The sequence below is a fragment of the Bubalus bubalis genome, chromosome 16 (genome assembly GCF_019923935.1).
Source record: "Bubalus bubalis isolate 160015118507 breed Murrah chromosome 16, NDDB_SH_1, whole genome shotgun sequence".
NCBI lineage: Eukaryota > Metazoa > Chordata > Mammalia > Artiodactyla > Bovidae > Bubalus > Bubalus bubalis.
In genome coordinates, this window is record NC_059172.1 from 32,605,427 (window position 1) to 32,621,641 (window position 16,215).

At 57.2% G+C, this 16,215-nt stretch overlaps 1 protein-coding gene and 1 long non-coding RNA gene across 12 annotated transcripts in view; one reads left to right on the forward strand and one right to left on the reverse strand.

Annotated features, from left to right (window-relative positions):
- Positions 1-11,132, forward strand: part of ARAP1 (ArfGAP with RhoGAP domain, ankyrin repeat and PH domain 1) — a 62,160-nt gene extending 51,028 nt beyond the window's left edge. For 8 of the 11 annotated variants that reach the window (XM_025265761.2, XM_025265764.2, XM_025265766.2 and 5 more), the window contains 13 exons: positions 134-239; positions 650-797; positions 888-974; positions 1,062-1,130; positions 1,441-1,558; positions 2,918-3,031; positions 3,253-3,425; positions 3,955-3,987; positions 7,493-7,575; positions 8,323-8,373; positions 8,549-8,612; positions 10,129-10,278; positions 10,525-11,132. In XM_025265761.2, the coding sequence (XP_025121546.1) occupies positions 134-239; positions 650-797; positions 888-974; positions 1,062-1,130; positions 1,441-1,558; positions 2,918-3,031; positions 3,253-3,425; positions 3,955-3,987; positions 7,493-7,575; positions 8,323-8,373; positions 8,549-8,612; positions 10,129-10,278; positions 10,525-10,542 (1,214 nt within the window). In that variant the 3' untranslated portion in view covers positions 10,543-11,132. The remainder of the gene's footprint in view (positions 1-133; positions 240-649; positions 798-887; positions 975-1,061; positions 1,131-1,440; positions 1,559-2,917; positions 3,032-3,252; positions 3,426-3,954; positions 3,988-7,492; positions 7,576-8,322; positions 8,374-8,548; positions 8,613-10,128; positions 10,279-10,524) is intronic. The other 3 variants (XM_006064693.3, XM_025265763.3, XM_025265765.2) reach the window with 3 other exon arrangements.
- Positions 9,773-15,061, reverse strand: LOC112579395. Its single transcript, XR_003103796.2, has 3 exons — positions 14,862-15,061; positions 13,854-13,988; positions 9,773-9,904 (listed from the first exon to the last, which is right to left on the reverse strand). It is a non-coding gene; the product is annotated as an uncharacterized LOC112579395 (long non-coding RNA).
- Positions 15,062-16,215: the final 1,154 nt, after the last annotated feature.

Consider the following 16,215-nt stretch of genomic DNA (forward strand, 5'->3'; position numbering starts at 1 on the left):
TTGACTTAGAGCGGGGTAGAGAGTGGTATCACCTAGGATGAGAGGCAGAGTAGCCAGAGGGGTGGGACAGGGAAGGTGGTTACTGGGTGGAGGGGGGGGGGATTCCTGACCTGATCCATCTCTCCCTACCCAGAGATTGAGGATGAGGAAGAGAAGGTGTCCAGGTACCGAGAGCTTCTGGCACGTCTGCCCCCAGTCAACCGGGCCACGGTGAAGGCTCTTATCAGCCACTTGTACTGGTGAGGAGCAGCACTCCTGGGGGGCTGGGGTGGAAAAGACTCTTCTACTCCCAACCTGGCTGACTCTTCTCCCCTGGGAACCAGGTGGGTCTGGGAACTGAGTGTTGCTTTATGATGTGCCCTGGTCTTGGACACTTTGGCTCCCAGCTTGCTTCCTTCAGGGTGGGAGAGTAGAGGAGGTTTCAGCTAGCAGCCACATCTCTCAGGTTCCCAGCCTTGCTTCTCCCTGGGACCCAAAACTTGGTCAGAAAGACTGTCCCCTCTTCCTCTTAACTATGGTCCTCTCTGACTGGGACCTACCCTGGCTTCACTCCAGGAGCCATTCATGGACCTGGCAGGAATTAGGAAGGTGAGGTAGGGAAGTCCTGGGTTAGATCCCTCATTCAAGGTTTCCGTCCTTCTGTGTCCAGTGTCCAGTGCTTCTCAGACACGAACCAGATGAACACACACAACCTGGCTATTGTGTTTGGGCCCACGCTCTTCCAGACAGATGGGCAGGACTACAAGGCCGGCCGTGTGGTGGAAGACCTCATCAGCCACTACGTGGTGGTGTTCAGTGTGCGTTCCTCAGCCGGCGGGCAGCGGCAGGCAGCATTCAGCCTCACGGGCGGCAGTGACCGTCTGTCCCTGTCCCTTCCCCCTTTACAGGTGGATGAGGAGGAGCTGAGGAAGCAGCGGGAGGAGGTCACTGCCATCGTGAAGATGCGTGTGGCTGGCACTGCTAGCGGGACCCAGGTGAAGGGCAGGGCCTGGGGTGGGGGGCTCAGGCCAGGCACCTGCACCCACTCCCCAGGCCTCCCGCTGAGCCCTGTTTCCCTACAGCACGCCGGTGACTTCATCTGTACTGTGTACCTAGAGGAGAAGAAGGCGGAGGCAGAGCAACACATCAAGGTGGGGACCAGGGACCGAGAGGCCAAGGGGCTAGGAGAGTCAGGCTGGACCAGGCACAGGCTCTGATAACCAGGGAGCATGGCTTCCACCCCCAGGGGAGCCCTGGTTTGGGACCTGTATCTGGCCAGTGCCAGGGCCTGTCTCTTTCCCCTCTCACCCATCAGGACCACTCAGAGACGGCCTCCTGCATCCCAGTACTCCAGAGGACGCTGAGAGGGGTGGGCTCACAACCACACAGCAAGGTTGTGACAGAGTGGGGGCTGGGGGTTGGGTAGGCTGATCTCCTCCTCCTCCTCTTGGATCTGCGCAGATCCCAGCATCCATGACCGCAGAGGAGCTTACCTTGGAGATCCTGGATCGCAGGAATGTGGGCATCAGGGAGAAGGACTATTGGACCTGCTTCGAGGTCAACGAGAGGGAGGAGGCAGGTGCGTGACCCCCAGGGCTGGTGCAGGAAATGGGGCAGCCCCAGCCTGTCGTCCTCTATCCCAGTTTGGTGATACTGGGGGCAAGGGGGGGTTTTAGGTGATGGATGTTGCTGTCAAGTTGCGACCTCAGTGATGGTGGTGAAAGTGTGCTGGCGGGGGTTCAGGTGGCAGCTGTAACGTGGCTGATGGGAGGCACGGTGAAGGAGTGGATCGTGTCAGCTGTGGCACTTTCTCTAGTGTTAATGAGATTGGTGTTGCTTGCGATGGTGGAGATGCTGAATTTGATAATGGGATTGTGAGTGACAGCATGGGTGGTGATAAGCATGCTGGAGAAATGGGGTGCGGTGCTGGTGATGGTGTTGTTAAGGGGCCACGGTGGTGAAGGGGGGTGATAAGGCATTTTAGGGTGAAGGATGGTCTCAGTGGCAGTGGAGGTTGAGGGCGTATCTGTTCATTTGTTTTACTATTGTTTGTTGAGTGCCAGGCAGTCGGCAGGAGAGTCGGGCACATAGTCCCTTCCCTCACAGGGGTTACTCTAGTATGGAATAGAGATACTGATCCTGTGATCACACCCATAAGCACACAACTACAGCTGTGTTAACTTCTGTGAAAGAAAGGGCCATAATACCACCAAAGCTTATAACAAGGTCTCTGGCTTTGGAGTCCCTGGACTAGGAGGTTAAGGAAGAGTAGGGGTTACTTGGCGAAGAAGAGAGGAACGTACTTCCAGGCAGTGGGGACAGCGTGGACAAAGGCCCTGTGGTGGCCAGGGGCACTGTACTTTCAAGGAGCTTGAGATAAGGGCAGTGAGGTGTATGGCACGGGGTGGGGCTGAAGATGGAGGTAGAGGCCGCTCTCATGGCCTGACAACAACACAAGGCCATTGAAAAGTTAGTGGTTGGGAGCTGGAAAAGATTCCTCCTTACTGCTGGGTAGAGGGACACGTAGAGAGGGGATGAGCGCCCATGGCAGGGACTGCTTCAGAGGCCACACCATTGGTCCAGGAAGATGGTATCACGCGCCAGGGTGGCTGCCAGGAGCTGGAAAGAAGCAGAGAGATTCAACACATTGCAGACTGAGAGGGAGGAGAGTTTATTTCCGGCTTGAGTAGCCTGGTGGGCGGTGCTCCTTGCCCTGATGAGGACGCACAGGAAAGATCACCAGCTTGGTTTTGAACGTGGCAGGTTGGAGCAGATTTGGTCCTGCCCAGATGTGTCGGGAGTGGTCAGGGGAGCCGTGTGGCGCTAGGAGGCAGAGGCAGGGGCGGTGCCGCTCGCCACGTAGGTGATGTGTGTCTGTGGGCCAGCTCTCAGTGCTGTCCGGCCTTGTGGCCCCAGTGACCAAGTGTCCTCTCCCCAGAGCGCCCCCTGCACTTTGCGGAGAAGGTGCTTCCCATCCTGCACGGGCTGGGCACAGACAGCTACCTGGTGGTGAAGAAGCACCAGTCCATGGAGGCCATGCTGCTGTACCTAGGTAGGTGGTGTCCCTGGGTGGGCGGTGCCTGCGGGGCTGGGAAGCCTGGTTGGGGGGGTCCCTCCATCTAGACCTGGAGCAGGATATGGTGGAGCCAGGTAGGAGAGGCTCAGGCAGCAAGTACCAGGGGGGCAGGCCTCTTCAGAGGCTGGGGCAGGACAGGGCAGTTTCCTTTATTGGGGGACCCCACCCCGGGTGTCTGTGTCCACGGGTGGGCACAGCCTGTGCCCACTCCACTCCTCCCCCAGCCAGCCACGTGGGTGAGACCAAGCACGGCATGATGAAGTTCCGAGAGGACCGCAGCCTCCTGGGCCTGGGCCTGCCCACGGGCGGCTTCCACGATCGCTACTTCATCCTCAACAGCAGCTGCCTGCGGCTCTATAAGGAGGTCCGGGTACGTGATCCTGCCGGGTCCTGGCCTGCAGTGGGCACCCGCACCCACACGTGCTCGGTCACCCAGGCTCCAGTGTCTGCCTGGGCCTGATGGCGGGAGCATCCCCATCGTGGGGTCTTGATACAGCACAGTACTGGTTGTGGGGAGCTATGGACTCTCAGAGACCCTCCCGCTGTGGCTCTGGCTTTGCCCTGGGGCCCTCCCAGGCCCTGGTACCTGAATGCCGTTACATCAGGCATGTGCTGTCCCCCCGTGCCTGGTCATGTCACCCAAAAGAACCTGCTGTGGTGACAGCCCCACGTTGTGGCCCGTGCATGCCTTGTTGCTTCATAGGCCATACCCACTGCCGGCCCACTCTGTGCCCACGCTGTCCACATGTCAGATATCCTCCCTGACCAGACACCATCTCCATCCCAGTGCCTCCCCCTCATCTTTTGCACATACGAGCCACATCTTGCCACACACCACTACACACGCCGTCCTAGCCCTGGGCCTCCTTCGTCCGTAACCCTGATCCTCTATCAAACAGAGCCAGAGGCCATGGAGCGGGGCCCCTGAGACCGTGAGTAGCTCTGGGTCAACTGCCAGCTGCCTTACACCGCCTGGGGGCCAGTTGAGCCTGGTGGGAGCACAGGGTCACAGCCAGAGCTCCTGGCCATCTCCAGGCATGGTTTCTTGGCCTCTACCTGGGGTCTGTGGCCTAGGCTTCTGCCCTTCTCATCACCAGCCCTGTCCCAGAGTCCTTCGCCAGGGTCCCCCATCAGTGCTTTCGAATTCTCCAAAGGACTCAGCTGTGGAGCCAGTTAGTGGAGGCCCGTAGGAACTACCCTCTTTCCAACCCTGGAGAGAGTTCCAGTGCTATTAGAACATCATTGTTACTTTCCTTATCCTAAAACAGGAGAGCAGGACTACAGAAGCTTGTGGTATATTCCCCACTGATAGCTGGTTGCCAGCCTGTGTTTACACACCCTGAGAGAGGCAAACTCAACCTCTCCTCTCTGGGGGGCTGCCCTATCCCTAGAATGATACTCCTGTCTGGGAGAAAGACCTTGCTCAGGTTCAGCTGAGACCTGCCTCCCACAATACCCTGTGGACCCCAGCTGTGCCTTGGGTACCACAGTGTGCAGATGCTCTGTGGAGATGGTCAGCAGAAACATGTTTCTATGCCCAGGGGTTCAGCCTAAGCTCCTACCAGTGTCTTCTAAGGACATCTGAAGAGGCCTGGCTGCCATGGAGGGAGCACAGCAGATAGAGCAGGACCCTTGCCTCCCTCTGTTTGCTCACTGTATCTCTGTTAATGCAGCCTGGGCTCCTGCTGACCCTTGTGGGGACGCCTCCTCTTTGCTCCTTTGCCTCCATCATTTTCATCACTTCCTTACTTCTGTGCCTTAGCCCTTTAGTCAGTCCCCCCTTGGTTCTGGGATGCCTTTTTCCTGGCTCCCTCCCTCTAGGGACTGTTTGTGTGTTGACAGAGAGAAGGGAGGATGGCTGGGCCACCTGAAAGAGTGTCAGCGTCTGCTGATCCCTTGACGTGGAGGAGGGAAGGCAGGAGAGCTAGAAGGAGGAAGCAGATCTCATGTCTGTGGAGCCAGGCTTTGTGTCCGGCCTTTCCCGTACTGGGACATGCAGTCTCCCTGCTGTCCTGTGGGGAGAAGCATTGTCCCCACTTCACAGGGAGAAAGCAGGCTTCAAGTTCTTTGTCCAAGGCCATCTCTAGGCGGTAGACTGGGTTTTGAATCCAGATTTGTAAGCCTCAGAGCTCCAGCTTTTTACCCTCTGAAGTACAGGGGCAAAGGCCTAGTTCTTTGTCCAAGGCCATCTCTAGGCGGTAGACTGGGTTTCGAATCCAGATTTGTAAGCCTCAGAGCTCCAGCTTTTTACCCCCTGAAGTACAGGGGCAAAGGCCTCGGCAGCGAGGGCTGGTTAGTGTGGGCCCTGGCGGTGCAGTCCCGGGGCAGCCAGCACCAGTCTCATAGGAGCCAGTAAGCTGCCTGTAATCCTGGTATTTGCTAGTATGTGGGGCAACAGGAAGGAAGACTTGAATTTGGAACAACCCCTGGCAGTTCAGGTTAGGTGAAAACCCACGCCTCATCCTGGGGTCTCCCGTTGTTAAAGACCCTGAGGCACCTGGAAAGGCACATTCTAGAAAGATCTGGGTTCTTGCAGAGGTCTTTGAGCTTCGTTCCCTGTCAGTGACCTTATACCTCAGAAATGCTGGAAAGATAAGCTGCTTGATCAGAAGGTTATATTGACTGATGGCGCCCCTTGCCCCCCAGAACCCCCTCAGCCTCCCTGTCTTGGCCATGCTCATGTCACACACCTGCCACGCATACACCACGCTCACCAGCCCCTGAGGCTTGAGGGCGGTGTTTTTCTGATGCTCACAGAGCCACAGCCTGGCGTGAGCGCCTTCGTTCCCACAGTTTTCTCCTCACCCTGCTTCACCCACTCTCGGTTCACCTTGCTCCTTGCTTTTAGTCCTCATCCCTTCACACCCGCAGCCTGACTTCTTGAAGCCCGCTGCCTGCTTTCATTCCCAGCCTGTTTCCGTCTGTACCTGCAGCCCAGCCTCCCCCGCATCCTTTCTCCGGTCATGCCCGGAGCCAGACGTTTTCCATGCCGACAGCCTATGTTCTCTTAGGACCTCTGTCTCCATCTTTCCATTCCCGCTGCCTGGTTTCGTCAGTGCTCCCAGCCTTGTGTCTTCCCTGCTTGCACATAGGCATTTCCCCTGCTGTAGTCTCACACCTTGTTCCTCTCGTATCCACAGCCTGATTTCTCTTCCCTCTGCCCAGTTCAGTTTCCTCCCTGCCCGCAGCCCCGCTTGTTCCTGGCCCTCTTGGGCACCATTGTCCTGCTACATGCAGGAGATACAGGGCTCCCCAACCAGAGGCCTGGTCGTTAGGGGGACTAGGGGTGAAAGCATGATGAAGGTTCCTGATAAGCCCCTCCTAAACCACAAGCCTGTGACAGTGCCAGAGTCTCCACTGATCCCCAGTCAGCCCATCCTATTGCGACCTCACAAGGAAGTCCACCAGTTCCCAAACGCTCCCGCTTCCTGCCCGTACCCTAGGTCCCCTCTTTTAGTTCCTGCTGAGGAGCCATGCCTGGGGGTGGCTGGGAGCAATGGTGGGGAACAGAGCAGAGGTGGCTCAACTTTTGACCCCCAGTTTTGGTTGTAAGTGAGTCCCCCCTCCCCTGCCATCCACCCTGGTGTCCCTGCTGGTACCAGGGTTGCCTGGTGGGGGCAGGGCTTCAAGCAAGTGGCTCCCAGAGCAGGAGGAAGGCTCATCAGCTTGACCTCTAACTGCTTCCCTGGAGGTCATTGCTCCCATTCCCCTGCCTCCGAGCCAGCCTGCTTCTTCCAAGCCCAGACCCATATGCAGAGGCGGGGACCAGAGGTGAGCACATCAGTGATCTGGTGCTCCTCCCCAGTACATTGGTCTGCTGCTTCCTGACCTAGACCATTGGGAAGTTCTTCCTGTGGTCTACCGAACAGCCATTCTGCTTCAGCTTGAGTCATTAGTCTTCACTTTGTGGAATCAAAGAATCAGTAACTGCTCACCCCACAAGCCTTCTGTTCACACAGTCAACCCTGGAGCCTCCGCAGGGCAGGGAGGGGTGAGGAATAAACGACCTGAGACAGACGGACACAAGCAGCCAGCCGAGGTGCTCAGCTTGCACACGCCCATTTAGTTCAGTGCCAGAGGGCGATGTGCGGCATGCAGATGTGTCCCTCCGCAGACGAGCTGGATCAGCTGCTGCTGCGCGTCAGTTCTCATCGGCAGGGCAGCAGGGAGGGACTGGGGGTCACTGCTGTGGACAGCTGCCCCGGGGACTGAGGGTTGACTGTCTGATGCTGCTGCAGGGAGAGAGGCCTGGGGGCTCTGTTGGGCTGGATTATGATCAGGGAGGGCTTTGTCAGGAAGGCTTCCCAGAGGAGGGCCCCTGTGCTGGGATATGGAGGGGCTGGGAGAAGGGGGAGGGAGGCACCCAGTTGGGAGACCTGCCCCAGTGCCCACCCTTACTGGCTGAAGTGCCCACTCCCTCTGCCCTCCCCCACCCAGAGTCACCGGCCTGAGAAGGAGTGGCCTGTCAGGAGTCTCAAAGTCTACCTGGGAGTGAAGAAGAAACTCCGGCCGCCCACCTGGTGAGCTGGGGAAGTGGGTCTGTGGCGCTCAGAACTGACGGGGGAGACGCGACTGAGGGCTGTGAACTTGACCATTTTCAGTAGTTCTAAAGGTGTGGTCTCCCAGACCAGCAGCATCAGCATCACCTGGAAACGTGTTAGAAACCCAGATTCTCGGGCACCATGCCAGCTGTGCTAAATGATGGATTCTGGGGGTGGGGGCAGCAGTCTGGGCTGTTACAAGCCATCTTGGGAACTCCAATGCTTGCTCATGTCTAAGAACCATTGGCCTGGATGGAAATCCAGTTAGTCACTGAGTAACTCTGGGACCTCTGTGTGCCTCCCTTCCCACATCTGTAGGATGGGAAAAATAATGGCACGCCTGTTCCAAAAGGTGGTTGTGTTTCTTCTTCTTTTTTTAAATTGAAATATAGTTGAGATGTTTGTATGTTTCAAACGTTGAAAAGCGATGCACAGCCACTACCATTGTTACTAATTGCGGTCACTCGACTTGGGTTTCTGGCATTCTCCTCTTAGCCCCTGGCTGTGCCTGCTTGTCTCTGGGGGATAGGGCTCGGGGGTAGGCAGCCAAAGCCCTGGGAGGCTGGCGGGGGTGGGGGGGGGGGCGACTGTGAGAGGAGGAGACAGAGGCTGGGATGTGCTGTGCCTGCCGAAGGCCCTGAACTCTGTCCCCAGCCCTGGCCCAGGCTTCTGGGCTGTGAGGCCTGTCCGGGTTGTCAAGTGACCCCACCTGCTCCTTCTCTGCAGCTGGGGCTTCACGGTGATACACGAGACGGAGAAACACGAGAAGCAGCAGTGGTGAGCGAGGGTCCCAGGCTGAGGAGAGGTGGTAGCAACGTCCCCCTGGACTGGGTCCCCTCACTGTCCAGGTCTGGGCCCTGCCCCTGAGACCCTGGGCAGGGGAGCAGGGCAGGGTGTCCCTGCTCAGCCGGGCCGGCCCTGATGGTGTCCAGATCTGTGCCCCACCCTGCAGGTACCTGTGCTGTGAGACACAGATGGAGCTCCGGGAGTGGCTTGCCACCTTCCTCTTCGTGCAGGTACCAGGCGCGGGGTGCAGGGCGGGGGTGGGGTCCCAGAAGGCCTCCATTACAGAGCATGTGTGTGTGTGTGCTTCTTCACTGTTCAGGCCACTGATTGCTTCAGGATTTTGAATTGCTTTTAAGGCATTTGTATGTTCATTCTCTTATAAACCCTTCCTGGCACCTGCTGTGGTCCAGCCTGGAGCCAGGCATGCTAGAGACATAGGGTGCAGGCCCCTGCCCTCGGGCACTCACTCCCCGCGTGGAAAGGAAAACAGATCCAGAAGGGGCCTGTTAGAGCCGAGCGCTTGGGTGACAGGGAAGCCAGGGACACTACCTCGTGGAGGTGGTGGCAGGGTGGGGAAGGCAGCAGGAGAGGGTATCATGGAAGTGGAATCTGTGGGGATCAGGGAGTGGTCCCCAAGCAAAGGTAGGGGCAGGGGTGATTCTAGGCCAAGGAAACAGTTTGCTCACAGGCATGGCAGGACTGTCCAAGAGGGCATAAAGGGAGAAGCCTGGGAGTGCTAGACACTGGTACTGAGAGGTTGCTGGGAGTAAAATCTCAGTCTTGAAGGCCACACCAAGAAAGCTGAACTTGTCAGTCGGCAGTTCTAAGGGAGACTTTTTAAGCAAGAGTGGTGTGCAGGTTTGCGTCTGAGAGGGTGCATTGTGGGTGCGGCTTGTAGGGAAGGAAGCCCTCATTGAGAGCTGAGCCTGGAGGTCAGGGGTCCCGTGAGGTAGCTGCTGCAGGGGGCTATGTGGGAGTGGGTTGGAGAGGACTTGAAGCCAGAACAGGGCTAGAGGGGTGGGCTGGAAAACAGGTGTGTTTTTGTTTTTGTTTTGGCCTCACGGCATGTGGGATCTTCGTTCCCTGCTGCTGCTACTGCTGCTAAGTCACTTCAGTCGTGTCTGACTTTGTGCGACCCCATGGACTGGAAGCCTACCAGGCTCCTCCATCCATGGGATTTTCCAAGCAAGAGTACTGGAGTGGGGTGCCATTGCCTTCTCCGCTTGGTTCCCTGATCAGGGATCAAACCCTACATTGGGAGCGCAGAGTCCACTGGACCACCAGGGAAGTCCCCAAACAGGTTTTTTAAATGAGAACTCAGAATCGTTTGGGGGAAAGGGAGACAGGACTGTAGTAGGGCCTCGGGTTGAGCTCTTGTAGCCCTGAGCTTCCTGGTAGTCAGGGTCTAAAGGGAATCAGAGTGGATTCTGTAGCTTTCTGGGTTTCTGGTGAAAGGAAGCAGGCTTGTTCCTGTAGAACTGTTTTCTTGGCGCTGCATTCTTGGAGTGGTTTGCTTGTGGGCCTGGAAATGAGAGTTGTTGAGTAACATAATTGCCTGGGCTTTGCCGGAGACACAGTCATGTTCTCTAGCAGCTGCTTCTCATATCGGCTCAGATCAAAGCAGAGGGTTTCACCTCAGATCATAGCCGAGGCATTTCTGGGAAGGGTGGGTGGATCCAGAGCCGAGCCCGGGCCCAGCGGAAGCCGAGCCCGGGCCCAGCGCCCCTCCTCTCCCCTGCCGCCCAGCACGACGGCCTGGTGTGGCCCTCGGAGCCCTCACGCGTGTCCCGGGCGGCGCCTGAGGTCCGGATGGGCAGCATTTCACTGATCCCCCTGCGAGGCAGTGAGAATGAGATGCGCCGGAGTGTGGCCGCCTTTTCTGCGGACCCCCTTTCTGTGAGTGGCTCTCCATCCCTGTGTGCAGTGTCTGGGGACCCAGCTTCTCCCTGACTTACCTTTGTTCCTCCTCTCTGAGTGCCCTCCGGCCCCGTCCGTCTGTCCGTCCTCAGTGGGAGCCCTGACAGGCCCCTTGGGTTCACCAGGTTCACGGGAGCCCCCTCTATTGCTGGTCCCTGGCCCCCTACTCCCTGTGAGTCTTCACAAATGTGTTCATGGAATCTGGGCTTCTCTGCCTTCCCACAGCTTCTCCGAAACGTCTGAGCCCTGTTGGGACTCTGCCACGCCACTGCCGCCGTGAAGCCTTCCTGGGCAGACGCCCTCATGCCCTGCGTGCCTGGCGTGAGCCAGCAGGGGGCGCCTGAGGAAGCCACATCCCCACGCCCCTCATCCTGACTGCAGCCTGGGGTTCCCTGGCCAGGACATGGCAGGGCAGGCAGCAGGGTCTGCCTGAGGAGGAATCCCTTACCTGCTCTGTCCAGGTGCTCAGCCCTCCTGGCCTACTCTCCCACAGGGTCACCCACCCTGACTTTGGAGGGGTTGGAAAGATGGGCATCTGTCAGGAACCCTGGCAGGCTGCTGTCCTTTCAGAGGCTCGAGGTGCCGAGGCCCCCGCTGGAAGGGAGCCCACCCTTTGGCCACAAACTCCAGAACAGCCGAAAGTGGATGGTCTGAAGGAACACTCAGCTGGGGTGGGGAGGGAGCTCTGGGTAAATGTGTACAGGGCTGAGAACTGGACTTGGGGGACTTCTGCCCCTCTTCTGGTCTGGGCTTACTGGGAGGGTCCAGGCTGCCCGGTGCCCCTTCCCCATTTTGGGGACCTTTTGATAATATAAATATATCTGTATATTTTATCCCCTGGTGCTGAGGTCTGTAATTGGTTGGGGGTTTCCAGTATCCCAGGGTAAGAGGGGCCAGGAGGTCCAGAGGTGAATGCCTTGTGCCCTGAAGCTGGGGACCTGGCCCTGCTCCCTCCAGGCCCTCCCCTGTTCAGACACTCTCCGCCTGCCCCAGGCAGAGCCCCAGCCGGGCTCCGGGCCACCCTCATCGTACTCCCGTGCAGCCAGGGTGGGAATTGCGGGTCCTGACTCTGGCCAGGACAGACCCCAGCTGGACTCGCCCTGCTGTGCAGTCTGATTCCGAGCCAGGGGCTGGGTGTGTGGCATATGAGTGATTCAGGGTAGCTTGTCAGCCCCTCTAGAGACACAAGGTCACAGAGGCACCAGAGCTATATTAGGAAGAAGGGCCTCAGGTTACCCTGGGCTTCTGTGCATACCCCTCCAGAGGTGCCCTGCCTTGGGCCAGGAAGCTGCCCTCACTGGGCACTGCCTGACCGTCTCCTCCAAGAAGACAAGGCCCTGGCAAGTGGGGTGCAGAGACGAATTTGGGACTCCCTGGGAAGGTGCCAGACACCACATTCCTGCCTCTGCCTAAAGCCTCATTACCAGCCTTTCTCCGGGGACCAGCGGGCAGACAGGCTGACCTCCCAGCCTAAGCCACTGGGGCTGGGCAAAGTGGATGGGGGTGGGTCAATCACATGACTTCTGACTGATCCGGTTCAGTGGGGAGGCCTGGGTGTGGAGGAGGGTCTTGGGGACCTGGACTCCAGGCTTCTTGTTCCTCTCTCTTGGGAAGGGAAAGTGGATGCCAGACTGAAATAGGTTCTCTGGCAACTTTTGTCTTAGGTGGGCTGCTCCAGACCAAGCTGGCCATCCTACCTCCAGCTAAGATAAGACTCTTGTCCAAGTGGTTTGGGGCTGGAATTCTTCCCTGGATCTGACCTTGGACTGACCAGCTAGCCCTGTGCCCCAGAGAAAGGGTGGGTGAGACTGGAGGTACTCCCCTGCTAGCCTGCCAAGTGTCCTTTACCCCAACTCAGGAACGGACAGGCTGCAGTGACTGCACTGGGCCACCAGAGGGCAGCCACGGACAACTCAACACTGCTGGTCCCAGCACACTCGGGAAGGCCCTCTTGTGGCTGTCGTCTGTTGGAGTGTCCGGTGGGACCTGGCCCTGCCTTTGACCATAGTGCTGGTGATACTCTGGAAGGCAGCACAATGGAGGAAGTGCTTTGGACTCCCAGGCTTTTGGAGTCCGAAGGAGGGAGGAAAGGCCTTTGTGGGTCAATGCCTGTGTAGGCGCTATCCTGGCAGAGGAAGAAAGGCCCAGAGAAGGGAAGCAACTTGTGCGAGGTCACACAGCTCTCCTGAATCAGGGTTGTGATTCATTTCTACCGCCCCACTTTGGGAGATTCTCCTTCCTCCACTCCTGATTCTGACTCTGCTGTCCCTTCTCATAAGTGGCCCCATTTGTCTCCTGGAGAAGGGGATCTGAACTGTGTAGAGTTAATGATAGCTTAAAGTACTTTTCCTAGGGATCAGGGATGACATCCCAATAGGAGCCTCCGGGGCCTCAACTTGATGAAACATGGCAAAGACAGCAGTATTGGGTGGATTAGGGCAGGAGGCTCTGCTGGTCTTTGTCACAAAGGTTTCTAGAAATGGGACCCCTTGGGACTTTGGATGGTTTGTTCACATATTATTTGAAGTTGGATTGAGGGAGATGAATATAAGGAACCTGGAGCCAGACCTGCCAAGGTGTGGGCAGCAGCTCTTGGAGAGGGAGGAGGCTTCCTGGAGGAGGAGGTGCCCCTAAGTTGGCACTGAAGACCGGAAGCCTTGCTGGGTACACATAGTAAGGAGGGGGTGCAAGTTGGGATGGGGGAGGGGGGACAGGCCTTTGGGGTCAACCCAAGTCTGGGCCTAATGGCGGGAAACCATGCGGAGCCCTGGGAGAGAAGGCTGTGGCATGTCAGGTTTCCGGGGTGAAGGCATTGGGGATGGAGAGGAGGCTGAGCTGGGGGAGGGCTGGGAGGTGGGGTAGGGTGTCGGACTCTCTTTTGCCTCCTTCCTGCTCAACCTGTCCACCCTGCAAAGTGTTCAGCAGCCATCCAGCTGTCAGGGGCCTCCAGGCCTCAGGAGACCCCTGGGCTCCACAAGAAATCAGTGGGGTGGGGGAGGGGAAGGTGGACTCTGCCTCCTCCTCGCTTCCCCCTGAGCCCAGGGATTAGAAGGGGGGTCTGGAGCTGAGGCCTTCTTTCCTGGCCCCATGCTCTTGCTCCCAAGACCCCTGCCCACAACTGGTGGTTTTGAAAAGCATGGGTGTAGGACTTCCCTGGTAGTCCAGTGGCTAAGACCTCACACTCTCAATGCAGGGGGCCTGGGTTCGATACCTGATCAGGGAACTAGATCCCACATGCCACAACCTGGCACAGCCAGATAAATAATAATAAAAGCATGGGTGTGGATGCCAACTGGGAAGATGCCAACACTCCCGTCTACACACTAATTTTGGCCGAGTTCCCAAGATCTTGGGTCCTCAGTGTTCTCTTCTGTACTTTGGAGATATTAATAGCACCCACTAAGGGGAAGACTAAATGAGCTAATAAGTGTGAAATCCCTAGCACTGTCCCTCAATAATCCCCTCCCAGATACATCTGGAGATACATGATGGCACCCAGAGTCCTTGCCAGGACCAGCATGTTTTCATTCCACAAGCTTTTCTTGAACACTTACTGTGCATGCAGAGCTTCACAGAACACCAAAAAGCTGGAGCAGGTGAACAGGTGGGGTGGGGGAAGGAAGAGCTCTTCTGGTTGGGGGAAACTGATCAGGAAGACTCCGAGGAGCTCGGAAGGACAGGTGCTGTGTCTGCAGGTGGAGTTGAGAGGGAGATATTCCTGGGAGAGGGATTGGCATGAGCCACAGGCAGTGATGTGGCCCCACAGTGAGCATCTGTTTTGAGTGGAGCCTAGTGCACCATGGGCTCTCCGGGACCTGTCCCCCCAGCCTCTGGTGTTGGGATCTTCCCCAACCAGCTTCCCTTCACTCTGTGACCTAAGTGACCCAGTCTGATCTGAGGAGAGTCTGTATCTCATACTCATAAGTGTAGCTGGCATGAACCTCCAACCTCTCCTCCAGTATGACACCTCCTTCAGGAAGCTCTCCTGGATTGCGCCTCCATCATATTGCACTGTGCACACTTAGGGGGTGTGTGTGCACCCAGACTGCTGGAATCCAGCTAGAGATTGGCCGGGGAAGAGCTGTCAGGGACAGGGTTTCCTGGTCAGCCCAAGTTGGTTCAGCCCTAGGATGTTCCCCTCTCCCACGCCTCTTTCAGCCTGTGGAAATTTCCTCATTTTCTCTGCCCTGGTTATAGCTCCTACTGCTGTATTTATCACCCTGGAGACACAGTGGCACGGGCGCACACAGCACACACACACACACACACTGCCTGCACACCTCCTCCTGAACTTCCAGACACACACGCACACACACAGACTGCACGTGTGTGAACACCCCCACACACAAAGCTCTCTAGGAAAATTGCCCCCCTCCCTCCTGCCCTTCCTCCTCCTCCACTCTGTCCTCCCACCACCACCCACCTCAAAACGCTGAGACCAAAGAGATGGGCTGGATGGCGCCTCCCCCCGCTTGCCAGCTTGGGAGGCACTTCCCCCTTCATGACTGCAGTGAGTTCTTCCCCACCACCCCACCCTTCCCCTAGTCTCCGGCTCTCCCTACCTTCCCCCATCTCTGCCATTTCTTTGTGTGTCTTCCTCCACTCGGTCGGTCCGAGTCCCTCTCTGTCACTCCTCTAACCCTCTGAGCTCGAAGGTGTTCTTCCTCCCTGCCCTCCGTCCTGAGTGGCTTGTGGCATTGATGGAGAGAGAGCCAGGCTCTCAGGCCCCAGGGCCTAAGCTGCCTCAGCTCCTGTCACTTCCAGTTCCTCCTCCTGGGTGAAGGGAGGATTGTGTGCCTAGTACCATGGAGACCAGCGTCATGGCAACACAGCCCAGGTGGGCGCAGCCTTCCTCCTCCAGGGTCCTGCGGAGACCCCAGGAGGAGCTGCCAAGAGGCCCCAAGGAGGTGGGCCTTGTACTGGTGCCCAGTGCTGGCTGCCAAGCCCGCCTCCAGCTCACACCACCCCCAGATCACTGGCATCCTGACCAATTCTGCTTCCAGTGCCACAAGCCACTAATCCCAGTGGAGTAAAGTCTCTTTGCAAATATGAATTCCAGAGCTGGGGATCTTGTGGGCCCATTTATAGACTAAGGGCCAGAGAGGGCAGGGGCTTGCCCAGGGGCACACAGCTCGTCAGCCAAGCTCCTGTCTCAAATCTCAGTTCTCTCTGACCTCCCACCTTCCACTCAGGTCAGCTGTTACTGGGGCAAAAGGATCATTTCAGCCACCGGGGAGGTCTCCAGCCAGTCCTTAGCATTGGCAGTAATAATGATGTAAATAATGGTGCTGATAAGCCTTTATGAAGCACCCACCACTCCTGGGCTAAGGGTTTGCATGTGTCATTTTATGTAATCCTTGTAACGAACCATATGGAAAAGATACCTCTTGTTCTCATTTTATCGGTGAAGAAACAGACATAGACTCAGCAGTGTCAGGTGACTGGTGAGCGGTAGGGCTGGGACGGGAACACAGGTCCTCTCCAGCTGGGCGGGTGAGCCAAGGCTTCATGCCTTGTGCCCTCCCCAGCAGGCAGTCTTTTCCAAATCAGTGACAAGCTGTGTTTTCAGTTCTGTCTTTCCTTCTGTAAAGAGTTCCTGGGGGAAGATCTAGGGTTTAGTCTAGGTCTGGCCTTAGGGTCTTCACACATCAGGAGGCTTCTTAGGTGATGGAGAGGGAACAGAGCCTTCCTCGCATGCCCTAGAGAAAACCTCTCTTGCAGCACAGCAATGCATAAACTAGCTTGCAGTCTCCAGGTCCTTTTAGCTGCTGCTGCTAAGTCACTTCAGTTGTATCCGACTCTGTGCGACCCCATAGATGGTAGCCCACCAGGCTCCCCGTCCCTGGGATTCTCCAGGCAAGAACACTGGAGTGGGTTGCCATTTCCTTCTCCAATGCATGAAAGTGAAAAGTGAAA